We start from the raw sequence: 11,212 nt of genomic DNA on the forward strand, positions 1-11,212 counted from the left end.
ACGGGTTTAGCGGCAAAAAGCAAGTTCGTAACATTATTGATGTTGCCAAATCTGAATCAACCAACGGGGAAAGAACTTTTCGCCGCGTTCACTTAACATTTTATTTCGCAATTAACTCAAACTATGCTGGCCATACTTTCTATCATTCTGACAACGGGGTTTACTCAACATCTACGACTCTCAAAATGCCACTTACGCACTCGGCGATCTCGTTGATTGTTAAAGGTGTGAACCTCCATGTCTCAATAATCTACGAACTACACGACCGCCCCCCATTACTCTTCCTCCATGGATTCGGCTCTTGCAAGGAGGATCTTGTAGACGTTACGGTCAATCCAGCCCTTCAGCACTATGGGTATATTGCATTCGACGCGCCGGGTTGTGGTCATTCCGAAGTTGACGATCTTTCTTCTGTCAATATACCTTTCCTTGTTGCAACAGCAGAAGCCGTCCTCTCGCACCTCCAGATCGATCGGTTTCATCTTATTGGCCATTCCATGGGCGGACTCACCGCGCTTCTCCTTGCGCACAACAATCCCGGTCAAGTTTTAAGCTTCGTGGATATCAAGGGCAACCTCGCACCTGAGGACTGCTTCCTAAGTCGTCAAATTATTACCTTTCCATCCAATAACCCGGAGGAATTCCTGAAAGCTTTTATTGATCGAACCTATCAAACAAAATCATACTCCAATGCTCTGTATGCTAGCACCTTGCGTAATCGAGTTCGTGCTGGCGCTGTACGCCCGATCTTCGAGTCGATGGTACAACTGTCGGATGGAGAGGATCTGTTAGGAATGTTTCTGGGACTTACATGCCCCAAGATGTTCATGTTTGGCGAAGAAAACCGTGGACTATCATATCTGGGACGATTACAGAAGGAAGGTGTTGAACTTGCTCAAATTCCACAGTCTGGCCACTTCCCCATGTATTCTAACCCTGTTGATATGTATCGACAAATTGCTCAATTCTTGCAAAGTTCCGATCGCGACACGCGTTTGGAACCTGCCAACTAGCATGAATACTTCCAAGAGAAGACATTGAGAAGCAACTTCCCTATCTATACATTTTCGGAAGTCAAAAGATAGCATGCATGAGAAGAATTTTAAAAAATTCTCGCTTCGCTACCACATCCCTGTAACTCAGATTGTATCAAATAATTTAGATATTCATTAGAATAATAACAACTATGATTTACCAGTTCCATTCTGGATAAGCCTGCAGACTTCCGCAGATGTCAACCCTAAGAACGAATTTCAGATGCCTAGTAACACGAGAATAAAATCGGAATGCTATAGGTAAACTAAATTTAGCAATCTATAAATTTGAAAATTAGTATAGGTTTTAGCAATGCAGACTAGATAGGTATCAAAATCTTCGGTATCTGTGCAGTTGGATGAATTCGGGAAGTGATTGAGTCAACCGTTCAGTCTTCGGGAAAGGGACATTTTGCCGGCTATGGGAGTATATAATACACACCACCGCATTAATATTTGGAGTCTGCTTGCTGCCTATTAAGAAGCAAATTTCCAAAGGTGTCTGATCAGAATGGGCGAACAGTACCTTGAGCTTGAGGTCACTCCCACAGACACCGCATTCAGCTTGATGGCCCAATTTGAAGCCGATCTGCACCCGAGGAAAGTTTCTCTCATTGCCGGGACTTACCGGGACGAAAATGGGCTTCCTTGGATTCTTCCAAGTGTTAAAGAGGTTTGATGGCAAATCTTCGAATACAGGATTTAACATTTTGCTGATCATTAGTAGGCAAAGGCTCGTCTCAGAGAATTTGAAAGTCACGAATACCTAGATATCGCTGGGGCTCCAGAGTTCATCAAGTTATCCCAGTCCCTGGTCTTTGGGCCAGAATTGACGACTACACTTGGCGACAATATAGCTTCAATTCAGACTGTATCGGGCACAGGAGCCAATCATATGGCAGCTGTTTTTCTCGCAAAGCATTTACCACCAAGACGTGTTTTCATTCCTTCTCCAACATGGATCAACCGCAAGACGATCTGGGCCTCCACAGATGTAGCAATCATGGAGTATCCCTACGTCGCACCACATACAGGAAGTGTGGATATAGAGGGGATGCTCTCGTTCCTGGAAGTAACCTCTGAGCCCAACGACGTCGTAATTCTTCAGCCCTGTGCACACAACCCTACAGGTGTTGATCTCAGCAGGTCTCAATGGTCACAGGTTGCAGATATCGTCCACAAGAATAGGTTGTTTGTCGTATTTGATAACGCTTATCAGGGTTTCGCATCAGGCAATGTGGACGATGATGCATGGGCTATGCGTTACTTCCTGAAGCAGCTTATGTTAAAAGATAACCCGCAGTTAACGGGTTTCTGCGTCGCGCAATCATTTTCCAAAAATTTTGGGCTGTATGGGGAGCGCGTTGGCGCACTACATCTTGTAGCACCTCCTCGTTTCTCTACCCACGGTGCTCGGTCAGCTCTCATCAATCTGGCCCGAGTAGAGTATTCAAACCCTCCCCGCTTCGGCGCAAAGATAGTTGAGACGATATTGGCAGACGAAAGGCTCAGAATTCAATGGCAGCGTGACTTGGTCACTATGAGCTCGAGAATCAAGGACATGAGGGGCAACCTCCGAAACCAGTTGTCAGAAGGGGATACGCTGGGGAATTGGTCGCATATCAGTAGTCAGATCGGTATGTTCAGTTACACGGGATTGGATATCGAAAGGGTCAATCGCCTCCGGAACGAATTTCATATTTATCTTTTACCCTCTGGTCGAGCGAGCATCTGCGGGTTGAATGGAAACAACATTGAGTATGTAGCAAGCGCAATCCGGCAGGTTGCAAAATCCGGTTGACCACTTCTTCTTCTTCTTCTCATTAGTATAGCTAAATAAACTCGTGTATCTTGCCTTCGATTCAACCGGGTTGCGGTAAAACTATTATATTCCATTTACACGCCATGTTCTTAGGAACAATCGGCTGATGCCCATCCCTCACCCCATAGTTCAGGCCAGTAGAGAGTATTTGGGTTATCGATTGAGGGATTATCAAATCCTTGTATAACAAGATCTGTGTCGGCGAGAAAATCCTGGAACGAAGGTTCGGCTAGCGCCATGCTTGCAGTGAGGCCATTGCCCCCGAGAGATTCCAACGTACCCTCGTTCGTGTTTGGTGTAATCTGTGGCAGCGACAGGACCAAATCGCTCTCATGAACAGCAGCCATACTTTGTTGCATAGCATCGATATGTTCACAAAATTCCTTGGCTCCAAAGCTACCACTTCGATCTAGTTGTTGCAGAAGCTCAACCGCATTGTCGAAATTGTGTTTGTCACCGTCGTTTTGTTGATTTCCTAAAAGGCTAGATATCGCAAGAACGGTCGCTGCAACGAAGAGGTATTGCGTATTGAAGTAGTCAAAAGTAGCGAATGTCCCATGAATCCATGCATCCGTAATGATCCGGTATGAGTGCCTGGCACATTGGATACAGGTTTCAGCTAGTGTCAGTGCATTCTCTGACACTCTATCACTCGGACCAACATCTGGGTCAGCCAGTGTATTCCTATGGCAATCAAGAACGTGTAGGAGAATGGGTCGCGTAGCCAGAATGATACCCTTCTGCCCTTAGCTTTGCATCGTGTAAGATTACGATTTACATACCTGATTGAAGCTAAGATGGAGATAAACAATATGTGCGCGGTCTGAAGAGGATGACCCGTCGTTTTTCAATCGTAAGTTAGATGGTAATTGTTCCAGCCAGGTACTGAGTTCCTTGAGAATTGATTGGACCCGCTGTGAAAATGGCTCACGACGGTGCGTTCGGCTGTAGATTTCTTTCGTGGATTTGGCAGCAATTTTGGATAAAGCAATACTGCACAGTTCATACTCCAAATCTCCGAAATCATTGCAATCTGTGCTATCACACCCATCTCTACTTGGAAGACTTACCAGAATGTCGTCATCGGCAATAGTGACAGGTAAACCGAGCTTAGATGCGCAAGTTCGATCGATTATGTAAATTGACCACCATAAGCGTACACGGTGCTCTATTACGAGAGGATCTCGGCATTGAGATTCCGGCATATTGAGATGCATGCCCATGATAAGGCCGATCCTAGCTGCCGAACTAGCAAAAAGATATGCTGAATGGCGTCTATTAACCGTAAAAGAGTACAGGCTCTAAAGTGCCAGCAATGAGTAAGAATGATTTCCAGAAGATGTATAATACACCTACAAGAAGAAGCGAGATTTCTATAATGTTCATATGTGGCCGTTCTGTTGGGAAGCAAACCATTCTTGTTACTTGCTCGAAGTAGGGGGATCCAGGAAATGCCGTTCCTTGCACGTGAACTGCAGTCTTTGCGGAATAAGCCTCTCCTAATGCAAAGAGCGCCAGAAGCTTGCCAATGACTAATCTTTCGCCGAGGCCGTTATTTTTGATGGCCGCTTCAAGACTTTCTTCGACTACACTTTTGCGGACGATGTGATAGTAGCGACATATGGAGGTTAGAGCTACTTTCAGTAGAAATCGTGCTCTAGCAGGGCTTGGCCATCGGAATTTCGATTCCTGAATAGATGATGCCAGCAAATCTGGAACGTAACTCGTTCGTGGTAAATGCCCAGTACAAACAGTACCTCACGTTTGACGGAATCGTGTAGAAAAAGCTGTATCTGCAGCCTCGCCAATGTGTATCGGCATATCTAAAGAGGACACGGCGTGAAACCATGGTCTTTCCTTAAACAGCGGATTTTGCATTCCTTCATCATGCTCCGAGGTTTCTTTCAACCTTTCTCCCGTCTGAACAGTAGGTAAAGGCGATGTTGGTGTGCCTGCAGTATTGTTTCGTAATCGTTCGATCTCTTCTAGGAGTGTCTCCACATATCTGTGGTAAATTAATGTCACAATCCCATCAACAGCTTGAATGGAATCTACCGTTGACTCAGCTTGATCTGACGATCACGGTTAGGGTAAACGCATTCAACATTTTGCCCACCATCGCGACAGGCTGCACAAGGCTGACCCCCTGAGCATTTCACTTTTCGCACGTGGCATCTGTGGCATCTGTTCTGGATTAGAGATGCTCAATCTCTCCAGTAATAATTACATACGCTATGGATTTACCCGGCTTCTGTACCAGCTGTGGCATCTCTGTCTATGCTGTAGGCTTCTGCCAGCAGATTGTTTTTCCGAAGTTAAGTTTAGCAGGAACAGACTCGGGAAGAATGAACTTTCCGGCTTTGTAATCTGAATGCACGTTGAGTGTAGCTTACGTCATTATTTCCATTGTCAATTGGAACTAGAACTGTTCTGGTAATTGACTGAAGGCAAGAAGAGGAAGCTTGTTAGCTAACGGAACGGGTGGTAGCCGAGGCTCCCTAGGCTTCGACCATACCTCGTAGGACAATCCCAAGCGTACTCGTACAACAACAGCCAGTAATGCTAATAATGATACTGCATATATTATTATTAAGTATGATTGGTACAATAAATATGACTAATTAGATTCTATAAAGTTTGGAATATCACCAACTTTGGTCAGTTACAATTTTATCCGATCCAAAAGAGGAGAATGACGTAACTCTGTACATTGTCTGCATGAACTGAAAAGGAAATGGTCATTATTTAGAAATGCACACTCATTTTGATAGGTCCTGCTGCACTATATTTTGCTCACTACTACAGAAACCCTATTTCGTGACTACCGATAATTAGCTTTACCAAGTGCACAAAGTTATGGCATTGCAAGCTATACTTACAGCTCTCGTGGGATTGAAAAGTGCCTTACATTTAGGGTTTCGATATGATCAGTCATCCTGTCTCGGAAAGACCTTGTCTACTGCTCCTTGCGTCTTTTCCCAGCCAGCTAGCTGCTCGATTCCCTCCGTCATCCATCGCTTCAGGTTTGGATATTTGTCCAATGGAATCTTCGATGCGGTGTACAGATGCAGGGGTGCAGCAACTGCAAAGTCCGCAATAGTGACATCTGTGTCACTCGTTAACCATTTGGTCCTACCTAATTGCTCGTTTAGAACATGCGCATAACGATGGAATTTTGGGGCTTCAGCGTCGAGGGCCTTTTGTTCGGGTTGTTGTTTGAAGAAACTTGGCTTTACAAAATTCTCGATGACATATACATAGCAGCACGGAAACCATGCCGATGCCTCCCAGAGTAGCCATCGATTGATTATAGCACGTTTTTTCAAGTCCTTCGGATACATCGTTTCGGCCCCAGTAGTGTCGGCAACGTATTGCAATATTGCCTAAAGATTCTAGATGAGATTGTTCTGCTGTCGTCTATAATACCTTTGACTACCTACATTTGATTCTGTAAGGGTCAAGTTAGGGCCGTCGGTGGCCGCCGGCACGGTAGCATGCGGATTGATTTTCTTGAATTCGTCACTCTTGTGTTCGCCGGCAAAGTAATCGACATATTGAATCTCATAATCCGCGTTCATCTGTTGCAGCGCAGCAAGGACCTTGCGACTGTTTATAGTACACTATTATGTAAGTCGAGCAAAAAATCAACCTTGAGGGGCTAGCATACTGGATCACAGTAGACTTTCAAAGCCATTATTAGTATAGCTCCTAAATACTGGCTGATGCGATGAATGAAAGCTTGATTGAAAGGGTGCGAGAATTCAGAGGTACAAATAATTTCAATAATCTATCGACTCTAATGGAAGAACGTGTACTTGTGTTAGATATATTTAACCTTAGGGTCATGCACTACGATAGAACGGCTGCACTAACTTCCCCGCATGATAGAGGCTTTTTGTAACTAGAATCATTATTGCAGCACTAGCGACTTAGCAGCAAATCAGTACAAAGAACAGACCGGACACGACTGCTGTGCGATTGGACTTGATCATTGTTCCCTACGTAATTCTCCCTCTACTAGCCAATTATTGTTTTTAAGAGGTACGAGGATAAATCACTACCTACATCGTCTTAACAGAAGCAGCTGAAAGTAGCCAGAACTTAGATCTCTTGACATATCAGAGGGAAGAAGGCCCCCTGGCACTGCCTTGACGTGGAAACAAGGCGGTAACACTAGTCAGTCGGTTCTATGGGAGTCCTCTTCAGATAATAATAGTCTGGGCCGCTTCATAGACGTTCTGTCTCGACTGAAACTCTACTCAACAATTATCTACATACAGCTGATCTGGTTTGAATTATAGCACTATTGCCGCTGTTTATACAATGCGTTCACCTAGACACATGATTGACTTACTTAACAAGGTATTGAGCATAGCGCTTACAAGTAAATACTTGAAAGCTGGAACTGTATATTCTAACACACTTCAGAACTGAGATACTACAGTCCCAACTTCCATTTTCTTTGCAAGTGCCAAAATCGCATTACCAGCAGCTAAATCAGTTACACTAACGCCGATGCTCTTGTACACGACAAGGCCCTGCGCAAGCCATGCAGCCATGTCTTTAGTCATACTTCCGTTACGCTTCTGAAGTAGGATCTCTCCAATCTCTCCCATTTGCATCCTCCCCAATCCACTTTGCACAATCTCTCCAGAATGTACAAGTGCGTTGTCTACATCGTCTACTAAAATTGTCTGTGGTGTTTTCCCATCAACGCATATTCCTTCAGCGTTGGCAGCGTATCGGAGAATCTCTGGATCTACTTCAATCATATTGGCTTGCCAGGAGCCGACTGCAGTAATCAGAGGATATTGTTCCTTTCTACCCTCCAACTTCAATGAGGCCAAAGAGAACAATGGCTGCTGGGAAGGCAGCGTGCAAAATATCACATCTGCTGTTGAAAGCTGGCGCTGTAATCGCCTACTGTCTTCGAGAGAGGAAGAATTCAGAAAACCAAATTCACAAGTAGAATTCCACCGGGAGTCATTGTCTTCTCGTAATGTCTGGATGAGCTTCTGTGCTCTCGGCTCTGACCGATTGACAATCGTGATCAACGCGGTTTCCGTTCCACGGAGTGCAAGTGCGAGTCGGATATGCCATAACGCTTGCATCCCTGCGCCAAACACGATGATACTACTAGTCTTGCGGCGCAAGACATAGGGAATCAATGCATTCAACGAAGTACGGTAGCTTGTAATTTCCTTTGCGTTCAGTAGCCCTGTAGGAATACCTTGATCGTCGCAAAGTATCAAGACTCCATTTAGGGGAAGCTGCTGATTGCCACTCTCGGGTATCGATGGACATGTCTGTCGAGATGGTACATCTGCATGTGCTCGATTTAATGCTGGATGTACTATGATTTTTATCCCTACAGCGTTTGGAGAGGTAAAGGGCCTGAAAAGAACCTTCTGATTATTGGATCGATTTACAATCCCTGGTTGGGGCTGATACTGGCGCTCTCCTTTACTGCTGTAGTCTATCAAACAATCTTCTATCTCTTTCTGGAACTGTATAACTTCTTCTTTAGATAGATTGAGCAATAATCTTTCGATAGTTGCATTTCCCAGGATAGTAAGTGCCGACATCGATGCTACCAGAAATGCAACAAGGTGAATTTTATGGGATCAAAATTAAATATTATAGGCGTTTGGGCAGATTCCTGTCTAAAAGCCCTATTGCACGAGGTCTTTACTTTGAGGTGTACGTGACCTATTTATTGTATAGCGAATCGGAGTTATTCCGACGTCGCAAAATCTACGTTCTGCCATATTTCTTATCGGTACAGATCGGCTGCTCTACCGTAGCGTCTAGCCAGATTACCCGTCTTCCTACATGTGCACCATCTTGCATTGTTATTGACCCATGTTAGTGCATGTATTCAAGTTAGATTGTTTGACAACGATGCTTAATGTTAGCTTATTGAATTCGGACTTCTATGCTCTGTTCAGTTTGGTAGAGTTTCTTTCCCTGTTCAACAAGGGCTTCACTACGGCAGCAGTCCCGACATGACGTGTGCTTGCATAAAGCGCGTCTCGACTGAGAACATGTACAAGCACATATAGATCCGGGTAGATGTTCATCCTGCAGAAGAAATAGATCTCAAGTACCAACGAGGAACTTTCAATGGTTTAGTTGTAACCCTTCTCTTTGCAACCCACCTCATCAAAGATAAAAGACAGAGCCTACTATCTAGAAAAGGTACTATTCAAGCAATACTGCGAAAACATAGGAGCCTCTGACAGGGAGCTATAGGAAAATGCGCATAACGGACATTACAGTCTACAGCTATATCGCTGAATACAATGGTGGGACATATTCCATGTCCAACGGGCGGACCTGTACAGGTCAGCCATCTATTGTAGTTCGCATTCGTACAGACAGCGACATTGAAGGCTGGGCAGAAAATGCGCCTCTTGGTAGCGACTACTTGCCCAGCTCTTTCACTGGAGAACTCGCCGCGCTGAAGGAACTTGGCCCGCAGATCCTCGGCCTCGATCCAAGGTGCCCAGGGGCAATAAGTGCGAAGCTTGATCGCGCTATGATGTCGGGCATGTCAGCCAAGTCTGTTATTGATATTGCATGTTGGGACATTCTAGGTAAAGCCACCGGCTTGCCGACTCATATTCTACTCGGTGGACGACTGTTCGATGCACCACCTGCTTTCTCGGTTATTGGCTTTGGAGAAATTCCAGTCGCAGTCCAAAAGGCTTTGGCCGAACATGCCAAAGGAGTAGTAGCCATGCAAGTCAAGGTTGGGGATGATCCACTTGTTGACGCCAGAAGGGCCCGAGCCATTCGAGAAGCTCTTCCGGAGAGTGTGAATATTTTCGCGGACGCCAATGCCAGCTGGAATCTGTCCCAGGCACTGATTTTTGCTCGTGCCCTTGGGCAGGACGTTACAATACCATTTGAACAGCCATGCAGGTCTCTCTCAGACTGTGCACAAGTGGCCCGCCTTACTGGACTTCCAATCATTCTTGACGAGTGCATCGTTACAATGGCTGACCTGGTGACAGCACATGCGGCGGGCATAACTGGAGTTAACATTAAGCTTTCCAGGGTTGGTGGTATTACCAAGGCTCGCATTTTGCGCGACACAGCTGTGGCATTAGAAATGAATGTCAACATTGACGATACATGGGGTTGTGCACTAACAACAACACAAAATCTTCAATTAGCTGCTTCTACACGCCCAGATCGGCTAGGTGCTGTAGACTGCTTTGCTGAATGGACACATCCACTGATAGCTGAAGTTCCCCGGATGCAGGTAAATGGCAGGCTAACCCCTTCCTCAGTACCTGGTAATGGGTACAGGTTAATTAATGTAGAAATGCTAGGAGAGCCCTTATTCTATATTAGTAAATAGTTTAGGTATAAGGAGCTAAACCTTACTCTAATAGAAAGCTTTTTTATAAATATAAGAACTATTACTAGTTACTTAATTTATAGATATTATTATAGACTAGTCTTAATAGAGTGTAAGGGTTGCGCAGAGCTTGCAGATACCTGATAACAGTAATGAATTCGATAGAGGTCTTAGAGAGCCTCGAGTAGGGATTATAAGAATCCCTTACGAAAACCACGCTAATTCTAACTAGGAAACTCAGGAGAAGTACTCAACTACACTGGCCACCAAGTGCCCTCGACGGGCAGCTGGTAGTCGTACTGCCAGTTCCTTCAAACTCTCGTCTTGCAAAGGATAAATTCCTTGTGCTTCAGTAAGTATCTTTGCCTGGCTGTACGCCTGAATGTAACAAAGCCCACCGTTAGCATCTGTTGATTTCTTTGGTGGCTCTACTGTAAGACAAAAAATGTCACCAAGGTTCCCAACATTATAGACACTATAATTGCCCTTACTGTTGTTAAACCCCTCCTTGATAAGCTTTGCGTGCAAATCCTCCACGCAACATTTCTTCCACAGATAAGTAACAGCAGGGTATCCGCTATTACTGACTGATGGCGATGGACAGCGTGACCCTATGAAGAGCCCAAGGTCTAATGCCATTTGAGAAACATATTCTTCGTCGAAGTACTCTAAAAGCTTCTCGTCAAACTTTTCCATAGCCTCGTAGAGGTCATGCGCTTGTGCCTCTGTCTTGATGTTTTTAACATCAAAAAATATAAAGGCATCGCGGAAATGTCCTAAGGATTTCTCTGGATCATTGATTGTCCTCTCGATTTCTGTCCAGAGTTGAGCGTTTTGCTCTGGAGGAACCGAGTAATGAGCCTTCTGCTTATATCCTATTCCTCTTATCTGATTTTCCTTTGACTTTGCGCATGCACCCATCTCCGCAAGATGGTGAGATAGAGGGAGGTTTGCAAAGGCAGTTCCAGGAAGAACATTATGTAATGCTGG

The 11,212-nt window shown here is 44.9% G+C and overlaps 7 protein-coding genes across 7 annotated transcripts; 3 read left to right on the top strand and 4 right to left on the bottom strand.

Annotated features, from left to right (window-relative positions):
* Positions 1-86: 86 nt before the first annotated feature.
* On the top strand, positions 87-1,143 carry BU24DRAFT_425071 (alpha/beta-hydrolase). The gene has a single exon (XM_033528654.1). It carries the CDS (start codon positions 186-188, stop codon positions 1,011-1,013), a length of 828 nt encoding a protein of 275 aa, XP_033382418.1. The 5' UTR covers positions 87-185; the 3' UTR covers positions 1,014-1,143.
* Positions 1,144-1,545: 402 nt separating this feature from the next.
* BU24DRAFT_373880 (aspartate transaminase) lies at positions 1,546-2,820 on the top strand (the record flags this gene model as incomplete). The annotated part of the gene is made up of 2 exons (XM_033524541.1): positions 1,546-1,707; positions 1,762-2,820. Coding segments are annotated over 2 exons (1,221 nt in total), but the record flags the coding sequence as incomplete, so codon positions are not given.
* Positions 2,747-5,166, bottom strand: BU24DRAFT_442900 (fungal-specific transcription factor domain-containing protein). Its single transcript, XM_033530558.1, has 6 exons — positions 5,088-5,166; positions 4,912-5,040; positions 4,619-4,861; positions 4,213-4,579; positions 3,639-4,157; positions 2,747-3,593 (listed from the first exon to the last, which is right to left on the bottom strand). The coding sequence occupies exons 1-6, from the start codon at positions 5,123-5,125 to the stop codon at positions 2,946-2,948; spliced, it is 1,944 nt and encodes a 647-aa protein (XP_033382420.1). The 5' UTR covers positions 5,126-5,166; the 3' UTR covers positions 2,747-2,945.
* A 524-nt stretch (positions 5,167-5,690) lies between these two features.
* BU24DRAFT_373882 (glutathione s-transferas-like protein) lies at positions 5,691-6,550 on the bottom strand (the record flags this gene model as incomplete). Its single annotated transcript, XM_033524542.1, has 3 exons — positions 5,691-6,239; positions 6,297-6,476; positions 6,524-6,550. 3 exons carry the CDS (start codon positions 6,548-6,550, stop codon positions 5,784-5,786), a joined length of 663 nt encoding a protein of 220 aa, XP_033382421.1. The 3' UTR covers positions 5,691-5,783.
* A 730-nt stretch (positions 6,551-7,280) lies between these two features.
* Positions 7,281-8,441, bottom strand: BU24DRAFT_484014 (NAD(P)-binding protein; the record flags this gene model as incomplete). Its single annotated transcript, XM_033533313.1, has 1 exon — positions 7,281-8,441. One exon carries the CDS (start codon positions 8,439-8,441, stop codon positions 7,281-7,283), a length of 1,161 nt encoding a protein of 386 aa, XP_033382422.1.
* Positions 8,442-8,963: 522 nt separating this feature from the next.
* BU24DRAFT_395277 (enolase C-terminal domain-like protein) lies at positions 8,964-10,222 on the top strand (the record flags this gene model as incomplete). The annotated part of the gene is made up of 2 exons (XM_033525249.1): positions 8,964-9,054; positions 9,109-10,222. The coding sequence occupies exon 2, from the start codon at positions 9,113-9,115 to the stop codon at positions 10,220-10,222; it is 1,110 nt and encodes a 369-aa protein (XP_033382423.1). The 5' UTR covers positions 8,964-9,054; positions 9,109-9,112.
* A 109-nt stretch (positions 10,223-10,331) lies between these two features.
* Positions 10,332-11,143, bottom strand: BU24DRAFT_484017 (uncharacterized protein; the record flags this gene model as incomplete). Its single annotated transcript, XM_033533314.1, has 1 exon — positions 10,332-11,143. One exon carries the CDS (start codon positions 11,141-11,143, stop codon positions 10,460-10,462), a length of 684 nt encoding a protein of 227 aa, XP_033382424.1. The 3' UTR covers positions 10,332-10,459.
* Positions 11,144-11,212: the final 69 nt, after the last annotated feature.

This window comes from Aaosphaeria arxii (assembly GCF_010015735.1).
Source record: "Aaosphaeria arxii CBS 175.79 unplaced genomic scaffold BU24scaffold_6, whole genome shotgun sequence".
NCBI lineage: Eukaryota > Fungi > Ascomycota > Dothideomycetes > Pleosporales > Aaosphaeria > Aaosphaeria arxii.

Coding starts and splice junctions, on each gene's coding strand:
- BU24DRAFT_425071 (XM_033528654.1), top strand. CDS start 186: ATGCCACTTACGCACTCGGCGATCTCGTTGATTGTTAAAGGTGTGAAC.
- BU24DRAFT_442900 (XM_033530558.1), bottom strand. CDS start 5,125: ATGCCACAGCTGGTACAGAAGCCGGGTAAATCCATAGC. Junction 4,862..4,911: donor CAGATCAAGCTGAGTCAACG/GTAGATTCCATT, acceptor AATTTACCACAG/ATATGTGGAGACACTCCTAG. Junction 3,594..3,638: donor TCCATCTTAGCTTCAATCAG/GTATGTAAATCG, acceptor TAAGGGCAGAAG/GGTATCATTCTGGCTACGCG.